The sequence below is a fragment of the Sminthopsis crassicaudata genome, chromosome 2 (genome assembly GCF_048593235.1).
Source record: "Sminthopsis crassicaudata isolate SCR6 chromosome 2, ASM4859323v1, whole genome shotgun sequence".
In the NCBI taxonomy this organism is placed as follows: Eukaryota; Metazoa; Chordata; class Mammalia; order Dasyuromorphia; family Dasyuridae; genus Sminthopsis; species Sminthopsis crassicaudata.
This window is the reverse complement of record NC_133618.1, coordinates 159,304,240-159,323,875: the sequence shown is the minus strand read 5'-3', so window position 1 is coordinate 159,323,875 and position 19,636 is coordinate 159,304,240. Positions and strand designations below refer to the sequence as shown.

The 19,636-nt window shown below is 35.0% G+C and overlaps 1 protein-coding gene across 2 annotated transcripts in view; it reads left to right on the top strand.

Annotated features, from left to right (window-relative positions):
• The window catches only part of SLC24A3 (solute carrier family 24 member 3), a 715,880-nt gene that overhangs the window by 618,719 nt on the left and 77,525 nt on the right, over positions 1-19,636 (top strand). For both annotated transcript variants that reach the window (XM_074287758.1, XM_074287757.1), the window contains exon 8: positions 18,213-18,238. In XM_074287758.1, the coding sequence (XP_074143859.1) occupies positions 18,213-18,238 (26 nt within the window). The remainder of the gene's footprint in view (positions 1-18,212; positions 18,239-19,636) is intronic.

The window sequence follows — 19,636 nt, the reverse complement described above, 5'->3', positions numbered from 1 at the left end:
CACACTGGATCTGTACCATGTGAGCCTATGAACAGAATCTGTGACTGGCACTTATGAGCAGTGGAAATCTACACAGTTCAGTAAATATTTATCAGATACCTACTATGTGTAAGCCCCTAGAACTATGTTCTGAGGCTCTGTAAATATCTTTTCTGTTTTTAATGGGTTTGTGAAAGGATTGTTGAGCTATTCCTGAGCAGTTCAGGAATAGAAATGAAATTCTAGGAAATGGATAGGAAGAAATATGGTAGCTACTCTCCTTCCCATTGTTATAGATGATTTCTGACTAATCAGCATTTTTAAATGATGCTCAAAGGTTATTAGTTGGTATAGTTATTATATAGTTTATATAAATATATATATATATATATATATATATATATATATATATATATAGGTGATTCAGAGAGTAAAAAAACAAACACATAATAGTCTGGTTCCTTTTACTTGTATTTTTGGTATTTTGCTTTTGTTTTCCTTAAAAAATAAAAATAAAAAAATAAAAAAACACCACACACAACACAACTACTTGTACACTTAAGGAGTCTGTCTATTGTAAAGGAATGGGTGGGACAGGAAAGAGAAGGGGAAAACAGGGAAGGAGGAAATGGCTTTGATGTCTAGCACACTTCAGAAATGGGGCTGGCAACAAAGAGGGTGCTGCCTTTATTAAGGCATTTATTATAAAGACCTTACTATGTGCCAGACCTTGTGCTAAACACTGGGGATACAAAGAAAAACAAAAGTCATGCCCTGTTCTTAAGGAACTCAGAGTCTAATGGAAAATATTTCCTTAGAAAATAATACCTGGTTAATATTCTCAGATGTTTATTTTACATTGAGAATATCTTTACTGAAGTGAGTTATGATAAATGGAATGACGACACTGTCAGTTCAGGCCTGGAACTCACATCTCATCAGTACTCTCTGCCCATGGGGCCTCTCTCTCTCTCTCTCTCCTTCTTATTGGAGATTCCCAGGAACTTGCAGGTAAGTGTTCAGATCAGCCATCTCTTTCTTTTCCACAGCTGCAGTGGAAATCCACAGTAAATCCTTTGGATTTACTCATGATGCTTAGAGCTCTCTATATGTCCTGTGTTTTACCTCTCACCCTTGGTTTCCACCTTCCTTTTTTTGTTAGACTAAGTTATTTGAGGGCATTGACCATATTTTCCCTTTCTTTGTATCCCTAACACTTAGTATGGTGCCTGTTACATGTAGACATTAAATAAATATTACTGACTGTTCCCTTAAATGATTCTGGATGGCCCCAACTAAATTTACCTTTTATTACTGCTTGCTTTCCACCCCACCAAATCACTCCCTTGCTCTTTGATGCATCTTAGTTTGACCTTTGTCAAAGTAGTATTCCTAGGCTTATTTAGGTATAAGCTGGAAGGGATCTCTCATAGCTATCTTATATAAATTTAGATGTAGAACTTAAGCTGAAAGGGACCTCATAATCTAGACAGAGGAATTCTTTTTGATTCTGACTTAACCTTGTTTAGCAAACTTCTGAAAGTTAATGTTTTGACAATTTTATTTCAATATAATTAGTTTTTATATAATTCTATATATTCATGTATTCAAAAACATTATTCTGAGAATGGGTCCTTAGCCATCATTGAACTTCCAAAAGAGTCCATGACAAAAAAAGGTTAAAAAGCTCACTTCTAGAGGTATCCAGGTGGCATTTTGGATAAAGTACTAAAATTGAAATTGAGAAGATCTGAGTGTGACTTCTGTCTGAAACGCTTAATAGCAATAAAATAATCCTGAGCAAGACAATTTTTCTCAGTCCCAATTCATTCATCTGTAAACAGGAAAATAGGATTAATAATGCTACTTCCCTCAAAGAGTTGCTATGAGTATAAAATGAGATAATATATGTATAATAATTATATAGTCTTATATACTATAATATCTAATATATAATAGTCATGTTATGTATTTATAATATATGTATAATCATTATCTGTTGTATATAACATTTATTATATACACATATAATTCTATATTACATATAGTACATAATTGCATATACAAATATAATTTCAATTATGTTTACACACACACACACACACACACACACACATTTCATTTATATATACCTTGCAAACATTAAAGTACTCTGTAAAAGTTTGCTATTATTACTCCATGAATTGAGGCCTAAAGGGATCGGGCAACTTTTGCTAGGTTCAGGTAGTAAATGGCAGAGGCAGGATTTAAACTGAAATTCTCTGATTCTGGATTTAACCCTTGTTATAAACTTCTAAACCACCTCTCAATAAAAAGTAGCACTCCCCTTCCTACCCCTCCCAGTTGTTCCATTATACTGTTGCCTTTCATCCCTTCCATTCCTTATTTTATTACTCTTTCTAAGAAAGAAAAGAATCCCTAGAGGTCCTTTGTAGTTTATGGTTTGCCATTTTACAATCTGGCACCATGTTCCAATCCTTCCCTTTCACCATCATGGGTTGGGATATGTATCCAACTGTAGGCTAGGCATCCCTTAGCCTGCTTTATTCACTCAAGCTTTTTCACATTGCAGATCTCTCATAAATCAGCTACATAAATATGAAGAGCTTAACATACATATTGCCATTTATGCTAGGAATAATTCCTGTTTTAACAAATAGCAAAAAAGATAAGTAAACCAGACAGCAGGTAGTCTTTTACTTTTTAAATGAGAAAAATAAAATAATTATTATAAAATATCTATAATTAATACTTTTTGGATTAGTATATGGTTAGTTCAGCAAATAGAATCCTTTAGATAACCATTTAACTTAACCCTAATTATAAAATTATCTTAGTATCCTTGGTGTTTTTTTCATCACCGTCACTACTATATTTATTATAGGAAGATCACCACTATCTCAACTCTTGCCTCTTATGTAATCTTTGTTTTTTCCTAGTTTACTTTGACAAAAGAATCCTACAATCCTCAAACTGATTCATGAAGCAGGAATCCTTATTTAAATTTAACTTCAGGGTAGAAGTTATCCATGCATAACTGTCTGGTTAACTGCCATGCCTTCGTGCCTTTGGAATCCCTTCCTCAAATGTAATCAGGAAGGCTGGAGTCAATTCATCTCTGTTCCCTCTTGCTAAATTCATTCTTGTTAATTTGGCTAGATAAAGGCCAACAGAAATGACTAACAAATAATAGAATTTACAAATAATTCCATGCCCTATGTGAGAATGCACTGGGGGGAATGTCCAGGTGAGATTCTTTACATCTGATAAATAGTATTTTCAAAGTTTCTGTCTCTTAGAGTCAGAATGACATTCAATTTTTTCCCATCATTTTTGATAGCTTTAAATTTTGGTAGAACCTATGACTTTAAAGCATACTATAAAGGCTTAGATTTTAAAATACTCCATCCTTTTCCTCCAGATTTATATAAAATATCACCACAAGTGAACAAAATGCATAAGAAGTGAAATGTATTTTTAAACAGTTTTCTATTTAAAATGGTACCCTATTACCAAGGTAATTTTTTTAGATAGAAATAAATAAGCATTTATTATCTTCTTCTTTCTTCCTCCTCCTCCTCTTCTTCCTCCTCCTCTTCTTCCTCCTCCTCTTCTTCTTCCTCCTCCTCTTCTTCCTCCTCCTCCTCTTCCTCCTCCTCCTCCTCTTCTTCCTCCTCCTCCTCTTCTTCCTCCTCCTCCTCTTCTTCCTCCTCCTCCTCTTCTTCCTCCTCCTCCTCCTCTTCCTCCTCCTCCTCCTCTTCTTCTTCCTCCTCCTCCTCCTCCTTCTTCTTCTTGTAATTGGGGTTAAATAACTTGCCAGGGTCACATAGCTATGAAGTGTTAAGTGTCTGAGAAAAGAACTGAATTTGGGTCCTCCTGACTTCAGGGCTAGTCCTCTAACCACTGTACCACCTAGCCTCCTTAACCTAGCTTCCTAGATTTAGGCTTTTTTTTCCTTTATCCATCCAGAAAGTATCACTCTACCTAAAGTAGTATTCCAGGATTGGACACCTCCTAAGAATTTTTGAGTTATGTGTATCTGCCATGTTTGGAGGAAATGACATCTAGACTAAAATATTGTGACTGCCATTCAATCCTCCATTCTGCTGCCAAGGGTTATTTCTAAAATTGTCTGATTATGGCTTACCCCTGCTCCAAAAATTCCTATGACCTTTATAACTTTTCTCCAACCTGCCTTTCTAGTATTGTTATACTTATTACATAATCTTATAATTATTCCCTTTCATAAACTCTGCTATTTCTTATAAAGAGACATTCCATCTTCTACCTCTCAGAATCCCAATTTTCTGTCAAAGCTCAACTTAAACTACACCTGGTTAAGGATACCTTTTCTGATCTCCTTAGCCTCCCCTCAAAAATTATCTCATATTTTTTTCATATGAGTATCATATATAAAATGTACATATATATGAAATTCATATGTGTGTACATGTTTTTTCTCCACTTGATAATAGGAGTTGTTCTCTTTTGTATCCTGAATATGTGGCCCATAGCAGTTGTTCAATAAATGCTTCCCAAAGGCCAAGAATAAAATAGATTGCTCATTCCTGGTCTACTCCATTTTTCTAACCCCTTAGCATAGTCCCCTGAAGGGTAAAGGACTACATATAAGAATGTTGGAAAAGGATAAAGGATATCACCCTTGCAGATGGCCATAGCTCTTTCTCTTTGCAGTACATTCTAGGGACAAAAGTAGATGACATAAAGACATATAATATACAGTCATAAGGAACCTGAGAGGTCATTTATTGCAACAGTCTCATTGTAAGAATCAAGGAAAGCTTCAGGGAAGTAGTAGCATTTGAACTGTGCTTTAGAGAGATGGATGGGGATTAAAACAATGAAGATGAGGAAGAAGGATATTTAGGACACAAGAAACCACATGAGCAGAGGCAGAAGAATATGAGATGTGTTCCATGATTACAGAGTAATTCTAATATGTCAAGAGAATGATTTTGGAATATCTAATAAGGTTCCAATAATAAGATGACTTCAATAGATGGAAGACTTCACAGGCCTTCATAAGAAATGTGAACTTTGTAGACGATAGGGAACCAACGAAAGTTTGGGAGCAGAAAAATGATATGAGAAAGCCATGTATAATGAAGACTGATTTCAAATTGACAGGTGTCAGATTTGAGACCCTCAGGCCTCAAGCAGCTGCAAAATTCCTGGATGCTGCCTGAACCAGATTTTGTATACATAATTGGTGGATATTTAACAAAAAATAAAATGAAATAAAAATACAACAGTGGTTTTCTAAGTCAGTTTGAAGACCACAGGAATCTGTTTCTATTTGAGTTTGATATCATTGATATAAAAGACATATTAAAGAGGGGAGAGAACTCAAGCTAGAAAACCTATTAGGGGGCTTTTGCAATGATTATTAGTAATTAAGAAGTCCAAGAGGATGGTGGACATGACAATAGAGAGGAAGGAATAATTGTAAGATTTATTGAGAGTTGGAATACTTAAGATTTTATCCCCTATGACTGATAGGAGTACATTTATTTCTGAGTGTGACTCCTTTGATCTTCACAAAAATTCTGAGATAGAAAGAGGTAAAGTCATTTAGCTAACATTACTTAACAATTAGCAATGAGGAAGATATGTACTGTTTCCCCTGTCTCTTAACTTAGAGTTCATCCACTGAATTATAACTTCTTTTCTCCCAAACTTCTGGATGTTTAAAAAGGGAGGAATAACAAGATGAGCCAGATTCCAAGCTCTCTTCCATCTATATCTCTCTCTCCCTTTGTCCATCACACAGATCTCTAGTGAAGACCGGCTTCATTCAGAATGAGGACTTTTTAGTCCAACTCCGCTAACTCAGACAAAGATACCTTTTGAGTCATCAGGACTATTCTTGCTTCCTGACTGTTTATGTGTGAGAGATGAGATCTAAGAGACAACAATAGCAGTAAAATTTTTCACTGGGAAGCTATATAAAAGTGGTGCCACTGGCAAAAATAAGGAGTTCCATATTGAAAGCAGATTTAGAAGGAAAGATAATATTTCATTTTGGGCATATTGACTTTATAGAGATGATGAAATAACCAGGAAGAAATGATCTTTAGGAAGTTGGAGATAATGTTCTGGAGCTCAGAAGAGGAAACAGACATGTCTGTCTAAATGTACATTTTCATCAGCATAGAGTTGGTATTGGAATTATGAGGAATTCAAATAATAATAAGAAAGCTTAAATACTTTTGAATTCTTTAAAAGAATTAACTGTTATTCACTTAAACTATTCCATAATCTATTAGATCTAAGTCTTGCTTTATAAATATGTAGATATACATATAGCAATCTACAAATATTTATCAATTTTTGCTAGTGCTCCACATCATAATCATACCTGAAAATCTGCACAGTAAGTCAGGCCTGAGGGCATAGAAAATATTGAGAACTAAAACCAAAATAATTCCATTGGGAGAAAAAAAATGTAATCAGAAGGGAATGATATGGGTACATAGATAGCTTGCCAAATAATTTAGATTTTTAAAAGAATACCTGTACAACAGAGGTTCTTAATTTGTGTGTGTTTGTGTGTCTGTATATGTGTATGTGTGTGTGAGTGTGAGGGACCTCTTTTGGCAGTCTTGTAAAATTGCAGTGTCCTTTTCAGAATAATGTTTTTAAATATATAAAGTAAAATACATAGGATTTCAAAGGAAACTGAAAAAATAATGATGGAATTTTTTCTAATCCCACACTTAAATATAAGAAAGGGTCTATGGACTGTTGGTTAAGAACCCCTGATAAAGATGATGAAAACAAGGGCAGATTACAAAGGATGAGTACAAACATGTGCCATGACTTGTAATAAGGGTGTCAGCATACTAAAAGTCAGAATCAAATAATGGTAAGGAAAGAGAAGGGCTTTACCTAGGGTAAAGCAGCACTTCTGCCTTCAAGAAACTTAAAACTGATTCAGGAAACTATTGCTTTCTATAAATTAACTATAGATAGTGCAGAATTACATTATTCAATGTTAAATGAAGGATAAGTAGATATGATATTCAATGTATCTCCATTTCTAGCTTGGTCTCTCATATCTTCTCTCCATATTGTCTTATTAATCTATGCCATATGATATATGCATAATTATATAAAATTAATAAATGAAGCTACTGACTTATTAGGGCAAAGATTAGAATCAGTACTAAATTAGAAAAATAAAATGTAAAGTTATAACATTGAGTTAAAAACAACTCCAACTAAACCAATTTAAATAAGCTGTTATTGCCACAAAATAGGAAGTGAATTTTAAAAAGCAAACACTAACACTTTTTTTATATGGATCTATAAGATTATCAGTGTGTAAAACTCTCAGTTTGGAAGCGTGCTCTAATGATTTAGATCTACAACTCATCTATAAGTTATGGTCTTACTGAATTGCCTGAAATACAGAGAAATTAAGTGACCTGCCTATGGTCATATATAATTGCTTCTGAATGAGTTAATAATAGGACTTAATAGAACTTAATCTGTCCTGTTGTCTACAAGGCCACACTATCTCTAACCAGTACAAATCAATTACTACAAGGAGACTAAAAGTACCCCAAAATCACCTTAACCAGCAAGCACTTGATCCCCTTGCCAAACAGAGAGCTATGACAGATATGTTATCTTACTATTCCCTTACTTTTTTTGAGCATCAACTATTTCTTAGTCAGTCTTGCAAGATCCTTTCTAGTCAAAGTCCTCGGTAAACAAGAGCAAATTAAAAATTAAGCACCTCTTCTTCCTTCTCTGTTTTCAGTTATTATTGTGTTATCCAATCCAAGCAATCTTATCCCTTCTTTGATCTTTCTCTTTCCCCAAGAATAGATAATATTATAAAAACAATGATGATAATATCAACAACAAAAATATTGTTGTTGCCCTTGCCTTTCCTTTTAATTCTCTGATTCTGACTTTTAATATGCTGCTGACACCCTTCTTATAAGATCATGATACATGTTTGTACCCATCCTTTGTAATCTGCCTTGTTTCCATCACCTTTATCAGGGGTCTCTAACCACTAGTCCATAGACCCTTTGTAGATTTAAGTGGGGAAGGGTATTGAACTTAGATGGAAAAAGAACTACATCATTATTTTCACAAATCTTCAGTTTTCTTTGAAATCCTATGTGTTTTATTTTATGCACTTAAAAATATTATTCTGAAAAGGACTCCATAATTTCACCAGACTGCCAAAGGGACCCCTGATGCACATACCAAAAAAAATAAAATTTAAGAACCTCTGTTATATATGTATTCTTTTAAAAATCTAAGATGTTTGGTGACTTTCATATATCCATATCATTCCCTTCTGACAACTCCATTTTTTCCCCAATGGAATTATTTTGAGTTTGATTCTCAATATTTTCTATGCCTCCAGGCTGAACTTACTCTCAAGAATAATACTCCACAGGATTCTTATGTATTCACCCTCTAACCCCTTGAAATTTACTCCTTAAAATGTCTACTTGGGTAGATCTGACTGTGCCTAGATCTGACTGTGCCTAGTTTTCTCTCCTCTCTCAAAAAACCTGGGAAGGAATGGTCAAGGTTTCTATCATTTCTACTCTAGCAACTAGTTAGTCCCTGTTGGTAAAAACAGAATCAGCACATTTTTCCTTGATGAAGTCTCCACATCTTGAAGGATGAAGTTATCATTAAAGCAAGTTGAGAAGTTATTACTCTTTTTTGGCAGAAATACATCTAACAGAGAGGGGAGGAAAGATTATTAACTCCAGTTTCTGGAGATGCAAATACAAAAGATACATATAATCGAAAAGTCTTCATCCCTATAGCTTGCCTTCATACTAGGCATATAATCTACACATATAGAGGACTAAATTAAAGACTGGATTTATCAGTGCAATTGTATTCACTAACGAAGGAAACAACTTAAATGATGTTCCTTATTGATGCTGGATTAATAATATTTTCACACACAGAGATAGCCTGATGACAAGACTAAATTAAGGTATTTGGCCATTTCCTTTTCTTGGATACCATGTAGGTACTTTTGACCTTTGGCACATAATAACCTATCTTGTCAGTGTTGCCAATCCCATGTGGTATGATAAACCCAGAGGTCTTCCTGCCTACAGAATTAAAAGAAAATTCCTAAGTACATAAAAGCATATCAGCCAAAGTATATCTTAAATAAAAGTACATAGGAACATATCAATCAAGTCCTAGTGGTAAGTTCAGCATTCTATTTGTCAAATACTTCCATGGCAGCTGAGGCTCCAGGTAATTTCTTATATAGAAAGGAAAGACCAGAGACAATGACAGCTTCTCCAAATATGGTTGTAGCTGCTACATAGTCAGCAGGAATAGAGTGATATGGCTAGAATACAAGTTTACATGCTTGTCACATGGAAATTTGCAATCCTGAAAAAAAATGGTTAAGGAGGCAGAAGCCTTTTAGTTTATATCATATGAGGATTAATCAAAGAAACTGAGGATGTTTAACACATTAGAGAGAAACATAATAGAGAAATGAGGAGAAAGCAAAAGGAGGATTAATGGGTGAACCAGCTGAAAAGAAACAGACTTGATATAAGTAAAAGTTTTCTAAGGAAGCGATCCCCACCAGGATCTGCTGCCTGCATATGTTTTATCTTCTCCCTTACTAGAGGTTTTCATGTTTTCAGGCTTTGCTTGGATAACCAATTGACAAATATGTTGCAATTAGTGGGAAGTAGGGAGTAGATTCTTTTTCAAGCATGAGTGAAATTAGATGATAACCGAGTGCCCTTCCAACTCTGCAAATCTATCATTCAGTGATTAATGGTACACATTCACAAGACACATGGGTGGATTCGTTGTACAATCTGTAGAATGATCCCTATCTTTGTGAAACCAAAGTGATATATAAGGAGCAAAATCAGGCTTCATCAGCATCAAGTCCTGCTAACCGAATTACCAGCCCAGACATGTCAGAAAGGTTACCTGCCTACTTCACATTACTCACTTTTACACTTTCTACATTCCTATCAAATAGGACAACTAGCTATTCAAACCCAAAATGCTATCTCCAGCCTCCATGCATTTGCAGGGGCTGTATTCTCTTCTCCATACGGGCCTTGATGAAGCCTTCTTTTCTTTCATGTGACTCAGGTGCCATCTGTTCTATGAAGTCTACCTTGTTTTCCTCCTAGCAAACTCCAAGTTGATGGTGTTATCTTACTCCTTTAATATTCCTACGCTTTTTGTTTGGATCTTTCCTTTGTAACTATCACACCAGAGGCTATACAGAGTATAGGTCAGATGTGCTGAATGTGTCTCATACACATTGAAGTATCCCACTCTAGCTTATTTTCTACTTATTCTTGTAAATCAGAATAAACTCTTAGGAGGCAGTGACTGTCCTTCTTAGATTCCCCAGCACTTAGCACAGTTCTTGGCATAGAGTGGATCTTGCTAAGTGTTTATTTGAACAGAATTTACATTTTTGAACATGGACAATAAAGGAATTTGTTTTACTTGACTGCACATAATTATTATAGGGGTTTTTGTTTCTTTTTATAAGGAGAAAAAGAGAAAAATTAAATGTTTTTTCTTGAAAAATAAAATAAAAACAATGCTAGATGGGGGAAAGGTGAAGAACTAAATTAAATAGTTCCTGACATCCTTGAACTTATTTCCCCCAAAGAATCTCTTTGAGAGTGACCTCTTCTGGTGAATTGTATTATTGCATAGAGATTAGAGTGCCAAACCAGGAATCAGGAAGACTCACCTTCCTGTATTCAAATACAGCCTCAGACACTTGTTAATTGTATGACCCTGAGCAAATCCCTTAACCCTGTTTGCCTCAGTTTCCTCATCTGTAAGATGAGCTGGAGAAGGAAATGGAAAACCATTCTAGTATCTTTGTCCCCCAAAAACCCAAATGGATTCGACTAGGGTTGGTAAATAATAAACCCACCTATTGATTTGGATCAGTTTATATTAGGCACTATGTTCAATTCATTGTGTTATAGGATGTGGAAAATAATAAAGAGACAAAAGACCTGATCCGTACCCACAAAGAGCCAGATTCTCCTTTCCTTCAGTGGAAAATAGATGGGCCATAGAATTCAGACATGGAAAGAGCATTAGTTATCATCTAAAGTTTATCATCCTCATTTCTATTATATTTCAATCATTTCAGTTATATCCAATTCTTCATGACCCAGTTTGGGTTTTTTTTTGGCAAAGATAATAGAATGGTTTGTCATTTCCTCCTTCAGCTCATTTTACAAATGAGGAAACTGGGTTAACATATAATGAGAATGCATCCAGAAGTGGCCTAAACATGGTTTAGTTTAACATAGTGTAAGCCTGGCTAGACCCTATGTAGGATCCAAGAGTAAATAAGGCAAAGAACTACCATTTTACTCTTCTGTCACTTCATCTCTGGTCTTCCTAATACATTTCAAAGACTGAGTAAGGTTTAAGAACTTGACACATGGTTTTCAGGACCTCTAATTTGTAAGGAGAATAGGAAAGAGGAACATTAATCAAATGAACAGACTTGAGCCCAGGATAATATAATAGTTGGATGTTTGAAAGATAGAATGGTATGGTGTAAAAGTACTACATTTGGAGTTGGAATACTTTGATTCACAACTTGACTTTGCTTCTTATTATCTGTGTGATCTGGAGAAATCATCTTCTCTGGAAATCAGTAACCTAAAAAATGAGGAGCTTGAACTAAGCAGTTTTTTATATTTTGAGCCTATGCCCTGATCCTTGGTTCTTAAGGAGAGAATCTCTGGCCGGGCTCACCCTTAGCATTGAGTGGTATCAGAATATCTAATCTAGTGGCTACTGAACTATACTGATCTTATTGCCTAATCCCAAACCTTCCCAGGAGTTCTACAAAGAGTAGAGACTCTTACTCAACATTTGCTTTTGAAAGTTGGAAATCTATTCAAAAAAGGGCTGGGTTATTTGACTGGGCCAAAAAAAAAAAATAAGATAACAAGCTTGCAACAGAACATGATGATTGAGCACATCAGTGTGAGATACAGGGTCTGTCTCCCAAGGTTGATGTCCCGTGCAGTGACATGCTTCTGAAATGTCACATCTCACTGTGACAGTGATGGGTTAGCTGAAGGCTATTTCAGGAGGTTTTTAGTCCTCAGGGACTTGGAGCAACCAGCTGGTGGGCCTGTCAAATTGCAGAGGCCTCTCCCTCCCTACAGGAAACTTAATGGGGCCGAGAAGCAGAGCTTGGAATACTTCCATTTCAACCTTACTATGATGGATCTTAAGCTAGAAATAAAAGGAGACAGAACATGAGAGCCATCTAGTGGTTATTATGGCTGGTGTTTTATACAAGTTATTTCTGTCTTAAAAGATGGCTCCACATGTCTTCTCCAATAGTATTGTTTTAGCTTGCTTGTACTAGTAGCTACAGTTATAGCTGTTGAATGAAAGAATAACAAAGCAAGAAGAAATTTCCCCCAATTCATAGGGTAAACAACACAGTGAGCTCACGATTTATTGCTTATAGGTTATGTGACTTTGGGCAGGACTCTTAATCTCTCTAGATCACAATCACCTCATCTACAAATGAGAATGGAAGAAGCTGCTCTGCTGACCACAAGGGGTATTATGAAAAGCAAATAAAATAATGTGTATGTTTTATGTATGTGAAAGCAAGCTTTATGAAGCATTCTTTACATGTGAAATCTTATCATCTGTAAAGTTAAATAGATCTAGTTACATCTGTATTATATATACATATATGCAAACACATGCACATTATATATTATATCAAATAGATCTAGTTACATCTATATTATGTATACATATATGCAAACACATGCACATTATATATTATATCAAATAGATCTAGTTACATCTATATTATCTATACATATATGCAAACACATGCACATTATATGTGTGTATGTGTGTGTGCATGTTTTTCTAGTCTGTTTTAAAATTGAGGGGGAACAATGTTTTTTATAATCACCCTTATAGATTATTTTTTCCTATCTGAAAAACCCTCCTGCTGGAGCCAGTGCATCTTTGTCAAAAATTTAAAAATTAATGGTATAGAGAACTAAATTTAGAAGTTCTCTAGGGTTACCCGTGGCTCCCCCTTTCTTTTGTTTTTGGAGGAGTGTCTTAATATCGTCCAATTGGCAATTAGTCTCACGTGCTTCATTATCCAAGTGCATTGCTCAGTTCTAGCCCTTTACACCCTCCTTTCTTCCATTTTGAACCAATGTCCTCTAAATCAAGCTCTTTAGAGCAAGATGATGACACTTCCATATTCCCTTCATAAAAGCTTTTTTACATAAAAGAAAATGTAGTTAGTAAACCCCCTTTAGGCTTCTGTGTTCTAAACCAGCAAATCTACTTCCATAAATATCCTTTCCATATGACCTCTTCACATCTCATCAATTTGGTTCCTCTTTTGTATATTTTATTAATTTCTCCTCCTACTCTTCTTTAAAATATAGACACAGCATCCTAATAAGGTCATGGCTGATTCAGAGTAGACACAAAGGATTATTGCCTCATTCTCATGTGTTATGATCCACCTGAGACAATGTCATGCAGGCATTCCATTTTAGGTATAGAGATCTGTCAGCTTTCTTAGCAGCTGATTCACATTCACTTTACGGTCCCTGATAACCAGATCTACATGTCAGACACATAGACAGAAAGTAAAAAAATTCTTCAATCATCTGAAAGTTTCCAAATCATCTTTATCTTTGAAGCTGGTTGTCTTGTCTATCACTTAAAATGTGCTCTTTGCCCCTATTCAGCTTTATTCTTTTTCATAAAACATTTCTGTAGTTTGTTGAAGTCACCATGAATCTTGCTCTCATAATAATAGCTAGTATTATTAGTCCAGAACTGTGATTTCACTAGGAAGAAATTCTTGGTATGAAATCTTTCTCCACTGATTTGAGCAGTAGTTCAACTATCATTTACAATCTGAGAGTTTCACAGTGACACCTGTGGTTGTGCCTTAATAATAAAAGCTAGAGTGTGTCAGGCAACACTTGAACCTAGGTTTTCATAGTTCAAGCACACAATGTGTTAACTTTGTGTCATCTAATAACTTATTAAAATTTCTTTTGAGTTCATCAATGTGGTCATTTTGTGTTAAATATATATATATATATATATATATATATATATATATATATATATATATATATATATATATATATATTAAACGCAGCATGGTTCTGTGGAAAGAACACTGATTTTGGATTTAGAGACCCCGACTTCAAATCCCGTCTCTGATGCTTACTCCTTGTATGGCTTTGGACAAGCCATTTACCTCTGTGATCCTCAGTTTTCTCATCTGTAAACTTAAGAAGTACTCAGTAGTCTCTCAATTTCCTTCTGACTCTATATCAGTGATCTTAGCTTTGGGGCCATGGAAAATATAACATTGATATAACATTGTTGATTCTGAAACACTGATTATTGCCCTCTATGCCCCTAACAATAGTCTTGTATGACATTAGTAAGTGTTCTCTAATTCTAATTCCAAATTTTGAAACTCAAATTTCAAGTTTTTGAAATTTATAGATTTTATCTTTTTGCATTTCACTTAATAGCTTCATTTAATAATAGCTAAATCTAAATAAATAATAGATGCTAGCTATTCTATTTCTCTTCTCAAAGGCTTACTAATCTGATTTATTCATCTGATTTAAGAGCACAAGGAGTCCCTACATATTTTGGAGGGCTCAAAACAGCCCAAAGGCAACTATCAGTGGGAGATTCGTAGCATGGACTCAATTTTTTCTGCTTCTTAGTGAGAATGTTATTTAATTGGAAGCCAAAGTTTTCCTATAATCTTTGCCCTCCTCTCTTTAGACTCCTTCATGTTACTTATAGCTTAGAACCTTTTGCTAGAAAGAAATTAAGTTGGTCAAACATAATTTATTTTTTATGATCCAAGACTTTAGGTATGTCTGGAGATAATGACAGGGAATGGACTTGTGATTTTTGGAGAACTCCCTCTGTCAAAGCAAGTTGGTATCTTCTCTGCAACTCAAAGTATCAGGGAGTTGCTTAAAACCTTAAAGAGCAGCTAGATGATACAGTAGATAGAGTGTCAGGCCTGAAGTCAGGAAAATCTGAGTTCAACTCTGGCCTCTTCAGATCCTTACTAACTGTATGACCTTGGTCAAGTCATTTAACCCTCTTTTCCTCAATTCTATTATCTGTAAAATGAGCTGGAAAAGGAAATAGCAGACTGCTCCAGTATCTTTGCCAATAAAACCCAAATGGGTCATGAAAAATTGAACATGACTAAAAAATGACTAAAAAACAACAATAAAGTCCTAAAAACATAAATAACTTGCCCAGGATCACAAGCCATTTTGTGCCAGAGGTGGGTCTTGTATCTAGACTTCAGGTCAGACTCTCTGTTTTATATATGTATGTATGTATGTGTAGGTATGTAGGTATGTATATTATGGGTGTGCATGTATATATACATGTGTGTTGTGTATGTATGGTTTTATATATTTCTCTATAGTACATATGTGTGTATAGTCATAAAATGATAGTTTGTTGATCTCTTCAACTATGATCTCAAACACTGACAGTGAACTATATTCTGTCTGAATTGAATGATTTCACAAGTTTCTCCCATTGAGGAAATCCAGTTTACCACTACAGATGAACAACTGTTCTGCAATTTCATAGTTAATCTTAATCTAATTTTCTTAAGTACAAAAACATGCAATGACTTGCCCAGAGTGGATATAGACAGTATATGACAGAGGGTAGATTCAAATATGGCTCTTTGTGACTCCAAGGCTCACTCTCTGAGCCGTTATATATAGCACACTGCTTCCACTAAAATTATCAGTCATTTTTTCCTCATCTCCTATGAGTTTTTCCAACTCAATAGAGATTAACACTAACCTCTATGAATACCTTATGATATTAAACCTGTTAGCAGGCTTTGCTGACTTGAAAAATTCCAGTATTTTTTTTATGATTACTCCCCACTCTATTTGGGCCTTCCCTATTTTCATCCTAGAAATCCTTCTCTCTATCATCATACAGCTGACTCTTTTTGCAAACATAGAAGTGAAATAAAAACTATAAAGTCAACACTTGCTCAGAGCCATCAATTTTCATTCTTTCCTCTTTATAAAAGAGATAATACAAGGGAATATGGGGTTTCTTTTCCTAAGGTGTTTTTCCTCTCCTAGATTCTCATCTTTATTTTTTCCAATAATGGAAGATCTGCTAAGCCTTTCTAAGGCCCTTGCAAGTTACACATTCCTTTTTTGTTTTAGTTTCCTTGACTGAATCCTTTTGTAATTGAGTATCACAACTTTAATTAGCTGAGATGGGCATCCTAAATCACTGAGCAATGAGAGATATATAGACAATTGTCTGCATGATGAAATCATATGCTCTTCTGAGCAACTGAAGGGTCCCAAAAAGCTATTCTGTTCCCTTGTTTTTTCTACAGGCACCATTGCTAATAAGTCCTCAAAAAAAGGGACTATAGAGTTCAGACTCAAAGCATTCATTTTTGGGGGTTTGAAAACATTGTCCCTTTTTTGGTTATTGGTGTAAGGGGAATATAGAAAACAGATTTAACAGATTTCTGTTAAGATAGAAAAAAGAAGTATGTATGTAGGAGATATATACAAATATATATTTGTGTGTATTTGTGTATGTGTAAATATATATATGTATTAATTTATTTAGTTGACTTTGTGAAGCTGACAATGCCCAGGTTTTTAACAACATTCTTCACTCTTCTAAAATTTCTAATTTCTCTAATAAGATCTCCAGAATCTGACTTTTAACCTCATTATTCAAACAAAACTGCTCTCTCTAAAGTTACTAATACCAAACCCAATGGCTTTTCCTCAATTCTCATCCTTTGTGATCTCTCTGTTGATCATCCTCTTCTCCTTAATTATCTTTTCTCTCTCAGTTTCCAGAATCACTCTCTCCTGCTTATCATCTTCTCTAACAGACCAGTCCTTATTCTCCTTTGTCGGATCTTCATTCAGGTCATGTCCATTGCCATAGGTATCCTAAAGGTCCTGTGTCTTCTCCTCTTCCCTCTATCCTATTTCATTGGTGATCTCAGCAGCTCCCAGGAATTTAAGTATCATTGCTAGGCAAATGATTTTTCAATTATTTATCCATCTCTAAATAGAGACCTCTAGACTTCTATCTCCATTACCTTTCAGACATCTTGAATTAGATGTCCAGTAGACATCATAAACTCACCACATCCAAAAACTAGCACATTACCTAAGTTCTCCTCACTTCAATACTTCCCTATCATTGTCAAAGATAACACCAATGTCCCAGGCTTAAAAGCTAAATATCATCCTAAATTCCTCACTCTTAACGCCCCTCCCCCAAAAAAATCTGTTGCTAAGGCTTTTCAATTTTGCTTTGCCAAATCTATCAAATATGACCCACTTCTTTCCTTTGATACTCACATTACCCTGATACAGATCTCATCACCTTGCATCTGGACTATTGCCAGCTGGTGGTCTATCTGCATAAATTTTATCTTTCATTCAGCCCCCAAAGTGATTTTCCAGAAGCAGAGGTCCAACCATGTACGGAAACTCCAATGGCTTGATTTCATCTCCAGGAACAAATACAAAATCCTGCTTCATACTTTTCTATCCAGTGACACTGCCCGCCTGTACAAGATATTCTGTCTCTCAACTCTCTTCTCAAGCTGTCTTTCATGTCTGGAAGGCTCTCCCTCCTCCACTGCAATAAATGATTTCCCTGGCTCCCTTTAAGTCCCAACTAAAATTTCATCTTCTATGGGAAGCCTTTGCTAATCCCTCTAAATTCTAACACATTCCCTCTTAATTATTTTCCATTTGTCCTCTATGCAGATTATTTATACATAGTTGTTTGCTTATAGTCTTCTCCAGTAGATTGTAAGCTCCATGTGAGCAAGGACTGTCTTTTGCTTTTCTTTGTTTCCCTGGAATTTAACAGTGTCTCACACGTAATAAGTGATCATTGATTGACTAGCTGACTTATCAGGATATACGCCAAAAATAGATGAATTTCCATCTCCTTCTCAACCTTACTCCAGGACCATTAGCATAGTACTACTGCCCACAGTCCATTGCTTCTGGGATAGTACAATCCTGATTATTACTTTACATAAATTACATAGTAAATTATTTGTAGCTTTGATTATGCTTACATAACTAAGATATCTTTTCTTTTCTCCACAGTTTATATATGATGAAAAAGTGTCTTGGTAAGTATAAATATTTTCTACCTTCTAATTTCCTCCTCTTTGATTATCTCAACTAAGTAAAAGGCAAGGATTATGTAAGGAAGATTTTTGTACCTTAGACCTCAAATTTTATTTAACTATATACATGTAGTATTGCCTTCTTTCCCCCACCTAATGCAAAAGAATTTAAGTTGCTTAAGACCAGCAACTCCATAATTTTTTAAATGTTCACCAATACCTAGCATGGTGACTTATTAGACATTTAATAAATGTTTATTGAGTTGAATTGAAACAATATAGTTGCCATTATTCATTCAAGCAACCCTTCATCAAGAAATGAAGCTTTTCCATGCTAGGTATTTATTGATAAATGATCTGTGCCCAAAGGACTATAAAGTCATGCATATCCTTTGATCTTATACCATCATTACTAGACATGAAAGAGATTGGGGAAAAAAATAAAAGGAAAATGGCCTATGGGTACAAAAAATATTCATAGCAGTTCTCTTCTCAGGGCAAAAAAAAATTGGAAATTGAGGGGATTCCCATCAATTCAGAAATGGCTCAATAAACTGTGGTATGTGTTTGTGATGGACTATTATTGTTTTATGGGAAATGATGAGTAGGATGCTCTCAGGGGAAAAAAAGTCCTCCATGAACTCAAGCAAAGTGAAATGTAGTGTATACAAAGTAATAGCATGTTCTGGAATGACCAGCTGTAAATGACTCATTCTCAGTAGTACAATAATCCATAACTGCTCTGAAAGACTTATGATGAAAAATCCTATCCATATCCAGAGAAGGAACTGTTTGACTGTTTGTGCCTGAATACATATCAAAGCATCTCTCTCTCTCTCTCTCTCTCTCTCTCTCTCTCTCTCTCTCTCTCTTCTCTTCTCTTCTCTTCTCTTCTCTTCTCTTCTCTTCTCTTCTCTTCTCTTCTCTTCTCTTCTCTTCTCTTCTCTTCTCTTCTCTTCTCTTCTCTTCTCTTCTCTTCTCTTCTCTTCTCTTCTCTTCTCTTCTCTTCTCTTCTCTTCTCTTCTCTTCTCTTCTCTTCTCTTCTCTTCTCTTCTCTTCTCTTCTCTCTCTCTCTCTCTCAACTTAATTTTTCTTGAAAGTTTTTATTTTCATTAGGATGAGAGATTTTTGTTTTCTTTCACAACTTGACATGGAAATGTTTTGCATAACTTCACATGTGGTTTCTTAATTGTAAGTGGGAATAAGGAAGAGAACCTAGAATTTGAAAATCTTTAAAACAAAAAAAATTTTTAATTGTTTTGAATGTAACTGGGGAAAATGTTAAATATAATAAATTAAATTTTTAAAATTAAAAATAAATAAATATGTGAAACTCTTATAAAAAAAGGAAATAAAAGAGAGCTTCAAGCTATACTCTCATTAGATTATTATATTCAAGCC